The sequence below is a fragment of the Mustelus asterias genome, chromosome 1, assembly GCF_964213995.1.
Source record: "Mustelus asterias chromosome 1, sMusAst1.hap1.1, whole genome shotgun sequence".
NCBI lineage: Eukaryota > Metazoa > Chordata > Chondrichthyes > Carcharhiniformes > Triakidae > Mustelus > Mustelus asterias.
The window spans coordinates 57,046,383-57,063,163 of record NC_135801.1 but is presented as its reverse complement, the minus strand read 5'-3'; the positions used below and the strand labels follow the sequence as shown (position 1 = coordinate 57,063,163).

The following is a 16,781-nucleotide window of genomic DNA, read 5'->3' as shown; positions in this document are numbered from 1 at the left end:
ATTGATTCATAGCGAGCTTGCAGAGCGCCTCCTTCTCCCTCTCTTTGCCTCTTCCATTCCTTAAACTCTCCTCTCAGATTTCCTTCGTCCTTGCAATCTTTGGCCTCCCGTCCCCAGCCACAAGCACACACCTTCATTTTACCTGTTGCCACACCTGGGCTACGTGCTGGCCAATCCCTGGACGGCACACATGCGCAGTGGCCCTCCCTCCTGCGAGCTGCCCCGACTGGCGCGTACGGTCGGAAGCTCGAGCTCGTTGCTTTGACGCTGTCATGGCGGCGCGAGGCTGAGACGAACGAGGAAAAAGAATCCAGCCGTTAGTCCGCGAGACGTTGACCGTTTATTTAAAAAAAGCCGAGCGCGACACTGCACGAGCTGTGAATTTGGTAGAGGGGGAGGAGGGCCAGGGAGAGGCACAGAGCAGCAGCGTCTCTCTTTCCAGACCCGGGCAGGCTCAGAGTAGCCACCTGACCCTATCCTGGATTCTTGTTGAAGTTCTCTTGCCGGTGGCTATTTTCCAGCAGCTTCTCTCTCTCTCTCTTTCTCCTGTGGGGAAAATCGCCATGTCCAAAGAGGATGGAACCCCGCAGCTCGCGGACTCCGGGGGAGGTCAACCCACGCCGGCATCAGGGGAGCAGGCGGTGGACAAGGGTCATGTTTCTCTCCCCTCCACCATCAAAACCTCGCCGGCTGGTGATGCAGCCGTTTCCCTGGGCCTCAACCCGTCTGTACCTATTCGAGGGATCCGGATGAAATTCGCCGTATTGCAAAGTCTTTTGCAAGCCGGTGAAGTGACCAATCGAGACATCGTGGAAACCATATTTAACCTGGTAAGAGAGCGCGTCCCCGGCAACCCCAATTCCTCATTCACACACCACACATTGTCATTTACAACCTTTGCAACACTCTAGTTTTTACGTCTTAAAATTGTGCTCGAAATTTGAGTTTTATTTTGCTTCATAATTGTAATAATGAACTTTGAAAATTATTCGAGGTTGAAAGTTTTGACGGCGGCACAGCCTAACCTGGTCACCTGCAGGACACTGAGGTGGGGAAACTTGAAGCATTTGTGGTCTTGATTTGAGTTTACGAATTGCATTTTTGCATACATGAAGGGTGGGCCGATTATTCGGTAAGGTTCTGCCCGCGGCCTAAAATGTGAGCACCTGATGTCGGCTGGTTTGTGAGAATCGCAGACGCGGAAGTGAAATTATAAGCGCGCTGACCACACTATCAGACTCCAGTATCACTGCGTCAGGTAACATTGGAGTTGGCACTGGGAAAGCGCTTTGTCACTCACCAATGGTCCAGTTTGAAGGGGACGCTTATCAGAGATATTTTTTTTGTATCTAGTTCATATTTAGTACTGCATTTTAGGTTGCATGTGCACCAATATACATGTGCTTTTGTAATAAATTATGCAACACAGTAACATGTTTGACTCCCCTAAAAGTTATTTTCTAGTGCAGCAGTTATTTTGCTTTCCAGTGTTGGGGTGTGATCGATTTAGGACCATGATTACTTCTCAGCAAACGCTGATGAAAAATAAATTTTGTTCGTGTCCAATAAATCACCCGAGTTAGGGACAGTAAAACAAAATTGTGACAGTTGATGCGGCTGAGAACTCGCTTATACGTTTTTGGAGATACAAATGCACTGATGCAGATATAGGTCACTGGCACAGAAGGTCATAGGTTTCAATTTGGATCAAGGGTATTCATTTGATAAAAGAAAACAAGTGATACAAGTTTCCATTTTACTAATGACTAAACTAAAGATGTAAGATATGGAAATACAGGATATGCAACTTCAATGGGAAATGAGCAACTATCTAAATAGAATATATTGCATTGCTTAGTAAAGTTTTACGTTGTCTTCAATTTTGCAGCAAAATACATCAATTAGCAAGCACTAATTGTTGCTTGCAGTACAGGTGATAGACATACTACTTTATGCATGTCTTCACGAATGCATCAGTCAGTGCAAACATAGAAACATCTAATTTTGACAGTTGAATTTTGAATGTCTTGAGTGAACCCCAGTGTTCCAGAATCTATTGTGACTGCAAATTTGACTCACTAACTGTAATTATAGTTTTACATATTAGAAAATGAGAAAAGGTCCATCTTACTAAATTAAGCATATTGAAACAAACCAAGTTCGATCTTCTAATTTTTTTGAGCCAGTTTCATAACATGTGGATCAGGATTGCAACTTAGGCACAGTGTGAATATTAGTTGCCAAGATAGAAAAAAAACTTTTGTTGAAGCATTGTGCAATCAATTTTGGTGAAACAGTCATTCATTAAGATATGGTGTATATCCATTTCAGGTTGGTTGCGATAATGCGCCTTCTCATTTTATGACAATGTGTCAGCATGATGCTTAAGCGTCGCAATACCTATTTCCCAACAGTAAAGCTCAAATCTGTGCTTGTCAGTTGTCCAGTGACCATCTGCTGATTATCATTTCAGAGCCGTGAACAACAGATCTAGGCTGACTCTCCAGTGTTATATCAAGGGAGAATTGCTGTGTGGGAAGTGCCATCTTTTGGATGAGATATTAAACTGTTAAACATTGGCCCTCTCAGATGTACATAAAATTGCCATGGTACTATTTTGAAGATGAGCTGATTTTGATTTGATTTATTGTCTCACGTATTAGTATACCGTGAAAACTATTGTTTCTTGCGAGTTGTACCGTTCATAGAGAAGGAAACGAGAGAGTTCCAAATGTAGCATTGCAGTCATAGCTAGGATGCAGAGAAAGACCAACTTAGTGCGAGGTAGGTCCATTCAAAAGTCTGATGGCAGCAGGGAAGAAGCTGTTCTTAGTCGGTTTGTACGTGACCTCAGACTTTTGTATCTTTTTCCCAATGGAAGAAGGTAGAAGAGAGAATGTCTAGGGTGCATGGGGTCCTTAAATATGCTGGCTGCTTTGCCAAGGCAGCGGGAAGTGTAGACAGAGTCAATGGATGGGAGGCTGGTTTGCGTGATGGATTGGGCTACATTCACAACCTTTTGTAATTTCTTGTGGTCTTGGGCAGAGCAGGAGCCATACCAAGCTGTGATACAACCAGAAAGAATGCTTTCTATGGTGCATCTGTAAACGTTGGTGAGAGTCGTAACTGACATGCCAAATTTCCTTAATCTTTTGAGAAAGTAGAGGTGTTGGTGTGCTTTCTTAACTATAGAGCCGGCACAGAGGGACCAGGACAGGTTGCTGGTGATCTGGATACCTAAAAACTTGAAGCTTTTGACCATTTCTACTCTGTCCTCGTTAATGTAAACAGGAGCATGTTCTCCACTACGCTTCCTGAAGTCGATGACAATTTCCTTCATTTTGTTGACATTGTGGGAGAGATTGTCATCGCACCAGTTCACCAGATTCTCTATCTCATTCCTGTACTGTCTCATCATTGTTTGAGATCCAACCCACTGTGGTGGTGTCGTCAGCAAACTTGAAAATCGTGTTGGAGGGGAATTTGACCACGTGTGTATAAGGAGTACAGTAGGGGGCTGAGAACATAGCCTTGTGGGGCACCGGAATTGAGAATGATTGTGGAGGAGATATTGTTGCCCATCCTTACTGATTGTGGTCTGTGAATTTGGAAGTTCAGGATCCAGTCACACAGGGAGGAGCTGAGGCCCAGGCCATGGAGTTTGGAGATGAGTTTCGTAGGAACAGCGGTGTTGAAGGCTGAGCTGTAGTCAATATATAGGAGTCTGACATAGGTATTTTTGTTATCTAGGTGTTCCAGGTTTGAGTGCAGGACCAAGGAGATGGTGAATGCTGTGGATCTGTTGCGGTGGTAGGCGAATTGTAGTGGATCCAGGCAATCTGGGAGGCTGGAATTGATCCGTGCCATGACTAAACTTTCAAAGCACTTCATAATGATGGATGTCAGAGCCACCGGACGATAGTCATTAAGGCATGCTGGGGAGTTCTCTCTGATGACTGAGGGATAAATACAGCCCAGGAAAATGTCGCACACTGAACCTGGTCACTATCATATTGCTGCTTGTAAGAACTTATTGTGTGCAAAATTGACTATAGTCCAAAATTACATCATTGACTGGAAAGCACGGAGGTGTTCCAAAGTTGTGAAAATCATTGCATAAATGTTATTTTTTCCCCTTTATTTCTGGGGTTTAATGGGGTTTCTGAGGCTGTTAGCCAGATGGAAAGATTTTGTTTTAAGATTATTTATACAATTGGACTTACATTAACACTGCAATGAAGTTACTGTGAAAATCCCTTAGTTACCACACTCTGGCGCCTGTTCAGGTACACCGGAGCATCCACGGGCAGCACGGTGACACACTGACTGTATGGGGTTTGCACATTCTCCCTATGTCTGCATGGGTTTCCTTCGAGTGCTCCGGTTTCCTCCCACAGTCCAAAGATGTGCGGGTTAGGTTGATTGGCCATACTAAATTGACCCTAGTTCCAGGGGGATTAGCAGGGTAAATAAATGGAGTTATGGGGATGGAGTGGGATTGTTGTTGGTGTAGATTCGATGGGCCGAATGCCCTAATTCTGTACTGTAGGGGTTCTATTCTCTGATTCTGTACTGTCCTCAAAGTTCAGAACTAGGCCAATACCATGTTGCAGACAAGATATACCAATATTTGAGCCAAACAAATTCATGCCAGGCAGATTGACAGAAATTTTGATTTACTAATCCGATTGTTTCGCTAACGTAGGAGCATGGAACAACTCCATGTAATGCTTTCCCATTGGGAGGGTGATCCTCACTGAAAAAGCAATGGGAAGCTTACCAGCATTGGTGGATTGCATTTGATTGGTTAAATTCTAGCTATTTAATGCATTGATACTATTGCACTTGGAGTTGCCTGGGTTTGGCTTTGTCAACTTGTACATAAGCATAGCAGACTTTGCAAGTGGGGCCCATGGACGGACCATGTCAATTGTATATTGAATTAACAGAAACTTTTAAGTTTTGCAGTTATGATATGCAATATTAGGTTTCAGTGCAAATTTAAAAAGTTTGACTACATCATGTGTTTATTGTGATTTTTATCTGTATGACTTTATGTAGTTTGAGGCAGTGGCTTGTATTTTGTGGTCAGTGACAAACAAAAAGTGCCTGGTGAGCAAATGGTGCCTACCGTTCATTAAGCTTATGCATACCCACAGATATTTTGTGTGTTTTTGAGCAGCAACTTAGTCATTAAGAGTCTGATACAGTGTGGAAGTCTTGACAGGGAATCTGGGTAAGTACAGTGTGTCTTTTCAAATAATCAGACCGAAGAAGCCTTTCTTGAGACATGCAAAGTCTGAACCAGGAAGTACAATTTAGAATATGTCAACCAATGTACAGAAAGGAAAATAGAGGGAAAGAAAAATGGATTGTGGGAATAGATTAAGAAAATACAAAAACTTCTTAAAGTCTCCCACAATAATTAAATTTTGAAGGAATGAGACTCGACTTGTAAAAGTAATTTTTCAAGTACTTGTATATTTCCAGAGCCAGGGTGATTGTTTGGCAGTAATTAAGACTTACCATGCCATTTTAAAATAAAACTTACACTTGAATGGATAAAACCCTATCTTCCCAGTAATTAACTGCTGCAATATCCTGCTCTTCATATGTTTCACTCTTCACTGCACATATGCAAATACTGAAAGTTGCTTTCTGATTTACTTAATGATAGTGAGTGCTAACAGCATCAGAGTTATATGTACTACTAACTCTGGACAATGTACAGGTAGGTATATGGAAAATTGCTACAATTCACTAGTTATATCTACAATGTGCTTATTCTGTCTACCTGAGACAGTTGTAATCTCTCTCAAAGGTCAAAATTGTCATAAGGTAAAAATCAAAGATGCATAGTGTTCTACCACCTGAGTCAGTGCTACATAACATTTTAACTTTGAACCTTCATCGGATACCTAAATGTTAGACAGTGTTGAATCAGTTCTGATCATTACCTACAGTACAATAGCACTTAATTTGGCTATAAAGCACCAAACGACACCCTGAGGTTGTGAAAGAATTAGCTTTTCATGAATCAAACAACTGTGCGCTTTTTTAATGTTTTAACTTGATCTCCAGCATTTGTTTTCAATTTTGCACTTAAATTTATTATTTTTGGTCACCAAGATTTTAATTATTCACCAGAAAATGCCTAATTTCTACATTATTCCTTTTGGTAACATCCAAAACTACTTTGTAGAGAACATTTATAACTTTAGGATTAATAGCCAGTAATGATATAGGAGAGAATACACAAATGTCAACATGGAAACCAGGCCAAGAGAGAACCTAATGATTTCTCCTTGACCTTTAGTGGCATTGTTATTGCTGAATGACCCACTGTCAACATCATGACTAGAAACTGAATTGGACCAGCCATATAAAGTGTAGCTGCAAGAGCAGGTCAGAGACTGGGAGTTCTGCAGAGAGTAACTCACTACCTGACTCCTCAAAGCTTGTCCATCATCTACAAGGCACAAGTCAGCAATGTGATGGGATGCTGTGTGTTTGCCTGAATGAGTACAACTCCAGAAACACTCAAATGCGACACCAGGGCGAGGCAGCTACTTGATGGGTGACCCATCCACCACCTTGAACATTCATTCCCTCCCATCACCGATGCACGGTGGCAGCAGTGTATACCATCTACAAGAATCACTGCAGCAACTCCCGAAGGCTTCTTCGACAGCTCCTTCATAACCTGTCACCTCTACTACCTAGAAGGACAAGGGCAGTATGCGCAAGGGAACACCAGCAATTGCAAGTAATGTTGAGGATTAACAAGACTATGCATAGTGAGTACTTAAACCTTTTAAGCTTTTATTACCTGCTAGCAAGGAGGACAGTGAATTTCACTATGGTATTCTAACAGAGTTCTGCAAACAGTGTTGGTTATAGCACTTTTTAGCCAATAAGAGAGAACATGTCAGTTAAAACACCAATAGCCTGACAATTTGGTGTGTACTTTCAACCAGTAGAATTTATAATTCTTCATTTGCATACATAGTCCGCCAACCATAGCATAAGATTTTGCCCTTTCTTGTCTAGTAGAAAACCATCCCCTTCATTAGCGTAATATGTCAACTTATCTTGTTTTTTGGTATTTGTCACAGAAACTTGTCTTTGTTTTCATTCTGTGGCCAAGCCCTGGAATGTAGTGTTTTTGAAACTGACACAAGGTTAGATTAGTCTCTTTCCTGAATGCGCAACTGCTGACCTCAAATGAGGGCTTGTTTGACTTGTTGATTGAGTTCCCTTGTTGTAAATTAATTTCTACACTTTTCCCCCCTTTTTGTCCTTTAAGGACGATCCGATGGGACCTTCACAGACTCTAAGCGTATTAGTTTCTAAATTCTTCCTCTGCTGATTGGTAGGCCAGGAGGAGAGGGAGGAGATGGGGAGCTGGGCTGTGGATAGGACCACGAGGGCAGCAAATAGAATGGATGCGGCAAGAAAAAAAAATGGATTACTACATACAGGACAAATGAGCAAGGCAAGGCCCACAATAAGGAATTTGAAAAGATTCTTAAAACAATCTCCAAACCATCCATCAATGCTAGGGAGCCAACCACCAGTCAAAAGGCTTTTCCTGAGCAACTGAGTGCAGGCGACACACCTGCTCCTGAACAGTATGCACATCGGTCTCAATCCCAAATTCCTTATTGACGTAGAAGCAGCATATCTCATTGACAGCCCACAAAATGGACGGCACGGTAGCGCAGTGGTTAGCACTGCTGCTTCACAGCTCCAGGGTCCCGGGTTCGATTCCCGGCTCGGGTCACTGTCTGTGTGGAGTTTGCACATTCTCCTCGTGTCTGCGTGGGTTTCCTCCAGGTGCTCCGGTTTCCTCCCACAGTCCAAAGATGTGCGGGTTAGGTTGATTGGCCAGGTTAAAAATTGCCCCTTAGAGTCCTAAGATGTGTTGGGATTAGTGGGTAAATATGTGGGGGTAGGGCCTGGGTGGGATTGTGGTCGGTGCAGACTTGATGGGCCGAATGGCCTCCTTCTGTACTGTAGGGTTTCTATGATTCTATGAAACTCCCCCTTGCGCCGCTAGTAAAACCATTAAGGGTGAGGTTGTATGATCACTGGCAATCACACCCACCCTTGGTGTAGGTGAGTTTAACCTCCGGAAGTGGAGGCCTGCGAGATGCATAAGGGATCATTATTCATGCAATCCCAAAAGGATGTCATGGGACCAGACAGATTGTGGAAGTGAAATCAGGCTTCCCAGTAGTCATAATCAGCAAGGTAGGTACACGAGCTCAATGACAAATCACCCACCCGAGTGTAAATACGGATATAATTTCTTCTAACACACAGCCGTGCTGGTGCTTTAATGGTCACAAGGGTGGGCTGTTGCCTCCAAGTAGGCGCATGGCGGATGAGGATCATCATGCATTCCGTGGACCACGCAAGGTCTGAAGGGAGGGCCAAAAAATGCTTCTCCGATGAGGGTGTAACAGGGAGGTGAGTACAGATCCAACATTGGGTCTGGTTGCCCTGTGAAGCGACAGCCTGCAACCTTCATACCACGGGATTGTTAATCCATGCCTCTGCAAAGGGTAGTATAACCAATAACAAAAGAGTCCACATTTCGAACAATATCAAGTCCTTGTTTAAGCTCCTTCTTCCAAGGGTGGTGCTCGCTTGACGTGTTTAGCGTGGATCCGCAGAGGTCTCCTTCCACCTTCATGGTCGTGTGAGTGGTCAGTAGGACTTGGTAAGGAACTTCCCAACGAGGTTCCAGACAGTACTTGCTCCGGAAGCCTTCACGAGGACTAAGTCTCCCGGTTAGTATGTGTGATACCCTTCAGTGATAACTCTCTTCTGTGCCTCAGCGACCTGGGAATGCAAACTTTTGAGAGTTAGTTAATGTTATGCAATAATCCAACATTCCTTCATGCATGGAGTGGATGTCCATCTGTTTAACGTTAAGGGATGGGGAGACAGGTAAGCACAGTAAGAAGTTTAACAACAGGTTAAAGTCCAACAGGTTTATTTGGTAGCAAAAGCCACACAAGCTTTCGGAGCTCTAAGCCCCTTCTAAGCTCCGAAAGCTTGTGTGGCTTTTGCTACCAAATAAACCTGTTGGACTTTAACCTGGTGTTGTTAAACTTCTTACTGTGTTTACCCCAGTCCAACGCCGGCATCTCCACATCGAGACAGGTAAGCACATGGGATATCCCATTACTATCTCATAAGTGGTGACAGAGGTGGTACAATTGGGATGAGAGCGCGTGGTCATCAAGGCCAAAGGTAGGGCCTCAGGCCACTTCAGTCCGGTTTCTTCACAGTTTAGTTAGCTTATTCCTGTTCCGTTCTGTCTTTCTACGGTTCCAGTGGACTGTGGATGATGAGGGCCGGACAGGTGAGGTTTGCACTCTATTGCTTTTAACAGTTCCTTAATTACTTTTCCTGTAAAATGAGGACCGTTGTCGCTGGAGAGGGCTTGCAGAATACCAAATCTAGGTATGTATTCTCTCAGCAATTGTTTAGTCACATTCACAGCATCATTTCTCCTAGTTGAGTAGGCCTCCACCCATCGCACGAGCAAACACTGCAACAAGCACATAGCTATATCCCACACATTTAGGCATCTGTATAAAGTCCATTTGTAAATGCACAAAAGGGCTCCACGGTGGGGGTCTGTTGCTGGGTTCACTGGAGGTGTTTTTCCAGGGTTATGATGTTGACAAAGCAGACACTGAGCGGCACGTTTTCCTGCCATGGTGGAAAATCCCGATGCAAACCATGCCTGCTGCGCCATCCTGATCATTCCCCCCCCTTTGCCTGCATGGGTAAGCTCATGTACATGTGGGCAAGCCAAGGCAGGTGTGAAGCACAACACGCTCATCCGGGGAACACCAAAGAATGTCAGAACGCTGGGAGCATTTGGCCTGCAGCCATGCATCTCGTTTCTGAGTGGGGAGCTTCAGATTGTAAACGAATAACACCAGAAAAATAAGATAACTGGATATGGGTGGCAGCCTGATAACAAAGGAGAACCACTTGCCCATATGGATAGGCCGCAGCTGTTCATGAAGTACTATCTGCCCGATCATTACCTTGAGTAGTAAAGTCATTACCATTGGTGTGAGCAGCACACTAAATAACAGCGATTATAAGGCAAACGTTGGAGAGCCGAAAGGAGATTGGTGATGAATTGTCCGTGTCTGACCAGGCCCCAGATGAGGCAAGGAAGTCGCGGGGTTTCCAGAACTGTCCAAAGTCATGGGCGACACAAAAAGTGTAACGGGAGCCTGTGTAGATATTAACTGATTTGGCCGGAGGCAACGACACATGCATGAGTAAGGGCAAACCGTTTCAGCAGCTTGAGCAGAACAAGATGGTGGAAGTCTCGAATGGAGGTTGCAAATAGCGTTTCCAGTCTGAAGATCTCCATTCGGTGCTCGGGTAGAGGAGCCTTCGCCAAAGAGGACAAGATCGGAATTATGTAATGGGTAGTCCTGCAGATGTGGTCAGGATAGGATAGACAATTGAATGACTGCTTTACAATCCATGAGGGTTACCGTTGTCATCCATGGACAGGAGAGTCATGGGGGTTAAAAGAAGTATGGTGGGCAATGGTCACCCAGGAGTGTGGTTTCATATCTAGTTACTCTAGCGGCTGTGAAATGTTGGGTAGTGGAGCGATTTAAAAGTGCAGCAACGGCAACAGGAGCACATCCTGATATCCAAGCGTCAGGCTCTGTGCAGAAGTAACGGCAAGGTAAGCTGCCGCAATGGAGTGGAGGCAGGAGGGTAGTCCCCCCACAACGGGGTTGAGGCGGATGCCATAGTAGGCTACAGGTTGCTGGATCTCTCCGTGGGATTGGGTGAGTACAGCCTGGGAGAACCCATTTCACTTGTGAACATAAAGGTTAGAGGGCTTACTGTAGTCTGGCAGCCCTAATGCAGGTGCAGAGGCTAGAGCGGTCTTCAAAGATATGAATCGGCCTCTGAATCAGAGTCCCAGAGGACGTTGTCAGGGGCTGTGGGGAGGGCGAGGTCTTGAAGGGGACGGCTGATTCCAGCATATTTGGGGATCCATACATATACCTATATTTGCATTTGATAGAATCTGTGCCATTAAACAAGAGGGATAAAATAACTGTTGAGAAGTGACAGACAAGAAGCTAAGGCAGAAAGTAAACTATATAAAAGAAAGTTGGCAATTAGGGTTAACCCTTAGTGTGCTAATGACAGTAGCTTATTTTAACATTTAAATAAGAAAATATAACTCAATCTACTTGCTATATGACACAATTTGGCATCATCTGTAATTTCAATAGCAACAAGACTGTGGCAAAGTACTAAAATAAATCACAAGATTCAATAAAATTAATTTATGGCAATAGTGTAAAATGGGCAAATACAGTTCACCACCTGTTACACCTCCCTCCTGACTTTTCTATCTGAGAGAGGTGTAAAATGAGCAGCAGATCCAAAATTGCTCATTTTAAGCAAATGACAAAAGTAAAAATTGCCCCCAATCTTTCGATATTGAACACCAAAAGAAAGAAAAAATGACTGCCTGAAATATTTGTAATTATATCACATTTGTATGGAGTTCCTCGTGTTATTTTATTGTAGTTAATTACACAAATTATTTTAGATGAGTTAACAAATGCACTAAAATAATGCACAAATGAATTTGTGTTTGTTACAATTATCACTGAAAGCAATTCATCCCATAATGACAAACCAATTCATCATCAGGACAAAAACACAAATGCCCAGTAAGCCACCAGGATAGTTATTAACAGAACATTGAGGTCCAATCATTGATCTCATTTGGGTTTTGGAACATTGAGTGAAAAGAAAGAACTTGCCTCAAACTACTTTATAGCTAATGAAGTGTTTTTTCTGTTGTGATGTAAGAACTCTTTTTTTTTCTTAAAATACATTTGTATATAGGTAAAAAGCATAAATTTAAGACTCCTGAAAGATTCATACCTTGTAAGATCACCTGATTTGATTACAGTGATGCCAAATGTGTAGTAGTAGATGAGTTTAACATTAACATAAATCAGTGTTAAGAAGAGACCGTTTACAATTATCACAGGAGACAATTTTCTCCCTCTAAATATTTACAATAAAGTTGGGATTGGGATTTAAACCTCTCTATCGCAAGTTCCATTGCTGAATGTATGTCTTTACAAATATTAAAATCTATGCTAAAGAGAACAATGAACATAATGGTGTCCCAGCAGGGTTGGCGCCAGTCTTAAGTAAAAATTGCAATCGATGGATCGTCACAAATCCCCTACCCCCAAATGACTGCAGATCTTTATACTCTGCAATCGTTAAAGCATGGTCATTTCTGTAACAGCAGTTATAAACATTTGTTCACGCACAAGAATCTCAAATATTAGTGTTTTCCAAATTGGCAGAAACACTTGGATATCCCAGGTTGCTATTCGAAAAGAAAAATTCTAACGGATATAGGTCCCCCACTCAAAATTGCAAACTGGCGACTAAAAAGAAAAACTTCACTGGCAAGGGTCTCTGAATAAAATGGCACTTAAATTTCAGAACAATACTGGTGCTGATAATGCCAAGGTCGCGGGTAATGAGATCATTTAAAAAATGCATTCAATTTAGATTGACAAAAAAACATAAAAGGACTGTCTTTGTGTTAGTCTGACAGTTAGAAATTGCAGATAGTTTATCACAGAATCTGGAGTGGATCAATAAATATACACACACTAAGAGGTAAGTTAAAATAACACAGACCTATGTAATACACAGCAAAAGAGTCCAACAACTAAAACTAACAAGACCTTAAAGATTAACGTGCTTTTTTTCATTTCTGATCATTTTAAGAACCATGCATAGTGTACTTGAAAGTTAACAGTAATGTTTTGTGCTATCACAGGGTTGTGATATGCAAGATTAAAATAATTTTCTTTAAAATGTGTATCTTAACAAATAAATCCTATCACATGAGCAACATTTGCATAGTAAATTGTACAATATTTTAAGCAGCAGCAACATATAATGACATTTCTGACTAAATTAAACTAAATGTGACACAAATACACAGATCAATGTCCATATTTTTTGATCACTCAACATTGTTCCCAATCCTTCCACTGAAGATTTACAAGGTCTAATATTATATTACTTTACTTTGTACATCTGTATAATATATGTGTACATCTGTTAAATATTTCAGAGAATATTTAACAAACAATACAATAGATTAACAGTTGCAGTAAACTGTTTTCCCCATAATTATAAAGGGTCAGATCTTGCCTTGCCAGCCGGCGTGAGATGAAAAAAACCTGAGGGAAATAGAGTTAACATTCTGCTGGCTCTCTCTCTCTCTGACAGCTGAACCGTACTCAAATGAAGCCTCTAACCCCCTGTGCAATACTGAAACGGGGTCTCTAACCCCCGTACCGTACGCAAATGAGGCTTCTAACCCCCTGTGCCATACTCAAATGGGTCCTCTAACCCGAGGCACGGTGAGTACTTAAAGGGCCGTACCCAAACAGAACCTCCCTCCCAAAGGAGGACTCTAACCTCCCTCGATTGATCAACTGTGCCCTTAACCCAAACCGTGCAATCCTCAGATGAGGCCTCTAACCCCAAAAGGGGGATCTCGAATCTCACTTGTCATGGCTTACCTCGGTAGTGTTGCACAGGACAGCGTGTACGTTCCCCCGGTCAAATAGCTTCATATGCCGAAATCGGGCAGCTGCGGTCTTCGAGCTGCTGGCCAATGAAGCACCACGCTTTTCTCCCGTGTAGACATTCCGGGGGTTTGCCATCTTGGTGGAACCTCAAAGACACTGTTGAGGATTAACCAGAGAATGCATGGTGAGTACTCCAATCTTTTAAGCTTTTGTTACCTGCGAGCAAGAACAGACACAGTGAATTTTACTATGGTGTTCTAAAAGAGTTCCTCAAACAGTGTCAGTTATAACACACTTTTGCCAATGAGAGAGAACGTGCCAGTTAAAACACCAATAGCTTTATGGTTTACTTTCAACTAATAGAATTTATAATCCCTCATTTGCATACATAGTCCACCAACCATAGCATAGCTTTTTGCCCTTATCCAATAGACAACCATTTCCTTCATTAGCGTAATATGTCAACATATCTTGTTTTTTGGTATTTGTCATGATAACTTGTCTTTGATTTCATCCTGTTGCCAAGCCTAGAAACTGAATACGCAACTGTTGACCTCAGATGAGGCCTTGTTTGACTTGTTGATTGAGTTCCCTTGTTGTTATAACTTAATTTCCACAGTAACCCGAATCCTGGAACTCCCTTCCTAACAGCACTGTGGGTTTACTTACACCACAAAGGGTTGCAACAGTTCGAGAAAGTGGCTCGCCACCACCTTCTCGCGAACAAGCAATGCCCCATCTTGTGAAAAAATATTTTAAAAATCTGTATTTATATTTATTCTACAAATGAGCAGATGTTCTATTTCGATATGCTTGCCCTGTTCTCATGTCCATTTGTTCCCCTTTCTCTTCACCTTATTCTTAAATGTTGACACCGTCTTTGCTTCAATCAGTAACTCAAGTAGTGGATTGCAAAGCTTCACAATATTCTGTGCTAAATAATTCTCTTCAGTCTTGACTCTTGCATCTAAGTCCTTGTACTCAATCACGGAAAAAATAGTCTTTTGCTATCAATTCTGTTGTATTCGTTTCAATAATTTTTAACAGTTCTATCCAATTATCCTGTAATCTCCTATGTTCTAATGAAAGTACCCCAGTTTTCAAATCTTTCTTTGTATTGTTTCATCATAGTGAACCTGCATGTACCCAATTTCATCAGCATTGTTTCTGTAGCTTGAAACCAGAACTGCACATTGTACACCAATTCTGGTTCTATGAAAGCTTTATAGAGACTCTCTGTTACAATTCAACTTTTATTTTCTATACCTTTTGCAATAAAACCCAGCTCTACATTATTTTTAAGGCCTCATCCATTTCAGATGCTTCCTGAAATATTTTGTGAACCTGAACCTTCAAGCCCCTCCGCTCTTCCATACCACTGACCTCCCCATGTTCAAAGTACAATTTTATGACCTCAAATTCACAGAAAATTGAATTCTGTTTGCCACTTTCTTTGGTCTTTTGACCATTTCATCAATTCCCTCTCATAGCTTTCTTTGTAGATTTGTAATGGTTAAAGATGGATATTCCAATTTTAAGTTAAGTGATTTGTTCAAGGTTATTTTAAAACCGTTAGTATCTTAAGTAAAACAATAATGTAACTTGCGATGTACTGTTCACAAACACCTCTGCACCATTGCCTGACTAGACATTTGGAACCTCTTGTAGCAATACATCTTGATGACTATTGCCGCCGTTCATCTTTGCTCTCCATGCAACCTCCTCTCTTCCCTCAATTCCAATACCTTCAGTTTTGGCAGAGATTTCAATTGTTTAAATCACACCCTCAAAGATTTGGGGAGGCGATGGCCTAGTGGTATTATCGCTAGACTATTAATCCAGAAACTAAGCCAGTATTCTGGGGACCAGGGTTTGAGTCGTGCCATGGAAGATGGTGGAATTTGAATTTTAAAAAAAATCTGCAATTCAGAATCTACCAATAACCATGAAACCATTGTTGATTGTCGGAAAAACTCATTTCGTTCACTAATGTCCTTTAAGGAAGGAAATCTGCCATCCTTACCTGCCTGGTCTACATGTGTCTCCAGAGTTACAGCAATGTGGTTGACTTGCAACTACCCTCGGGCAACTAAGGATGAGCAATAAATGCTGGTCAGCCAGCAATACCCATGTCCCACGAATTAATAAAAAAATTACTCCCTTTCATTTTATCTGCCACTTACCATTTTTTAAAAGACTTTGAAAACTATGCTTTTGGCTAGTACTTCAATCAAGGCTTGATATGTGTTACCATATTTATTTATTAGTGTCACAAGTAGGCTTGCATTAAGACTTCAGTGACGTTACTGTGAAAATCCCTTATGTGAAACAACTTGGGATACGTTGTTAAAAGTGCTAACTCGGTGCAAGTGTTTGTACTATTAAACAAAACCCTTACAATGTCAGTTCGAAAATGCAGGATTCTAAATGTGAGCATGCAGGAATGGTATTGCCGCAAAAAAGTATGTTTCGCCTTTGAAATGGTGTGCAGTTTAGTGGCATTGTCAGTGTGTTGTGCAATTTGGCATACTTCTGCTGCTGGGTGGAAGAGAAAAACATAGGTGGTGGTGACAGCATTGAGTAATGCAAAACAAAAACTAGAATCTTTATGACAGGAAGGGACAGAGTATATCAATGTAAGTGCTCATAGGGCAGAGTAGAGAAAATGGTAAAAATAATTAAAAAGCATTCTGTCTGAATGCACCCAATATTTGTAACCAGATAGATGACCTGATAGCACAAATAGAAATAAATGGGCATGATATGGCCAGTACAGAAACATAGGTGTAAAGTGAGCAAGGCTGGGCACTGAATAGTTGAGGCTATTTAGCATTTTGGAAGGATAGAGTGAAAAGAAAAAGATGAGATCAGTCCATTGTGAGAAATGATCTTGGTTGGGTAGATAAAGATGTATAATCTGTTTAGGTGGATATGAGAAATAGCAAGGAAAATAAGTCAGTGGCCGAAGTACTTTATCAGCTCCCTAACAGTAGAACTGAATGTTAATTAAGAAATAATGGGGGCTTGAAAGAAAGATATTGCAATAATTATGGGTGATTTTAATCTTCATGTAGATTGGACAAATGGCGAAAGTAGCTTTGAAGAAGAGTTCAGTGAGGAGAAAATTATTTGAAC

At 41.8% G+C, this 16,781-nt stretch overlaps 1 protein-coding gene across 1 annotated transcript in view; it reads left to right on the top strand.

Moving 5' to 3' along the window:
• Positions 1-563: 563 nt before the first annotated feature.
• The window catches only part of lrba (LPS-responsive vesicle trafficking, beach and anchor containing), a 901,160-nt gene continuing 884,942 nt past the window's right edge, over positions 564-16,781 (top strand). Inside the window, exon 1 of the mRNA XM_078212471.1 lies at positions 564-830. Coding sequence (XP_078068597.1) covers positions 564-830 — 267 coding nt within the window. The remainder of the gene's footprint in view (positions 831-16,781) is intronic.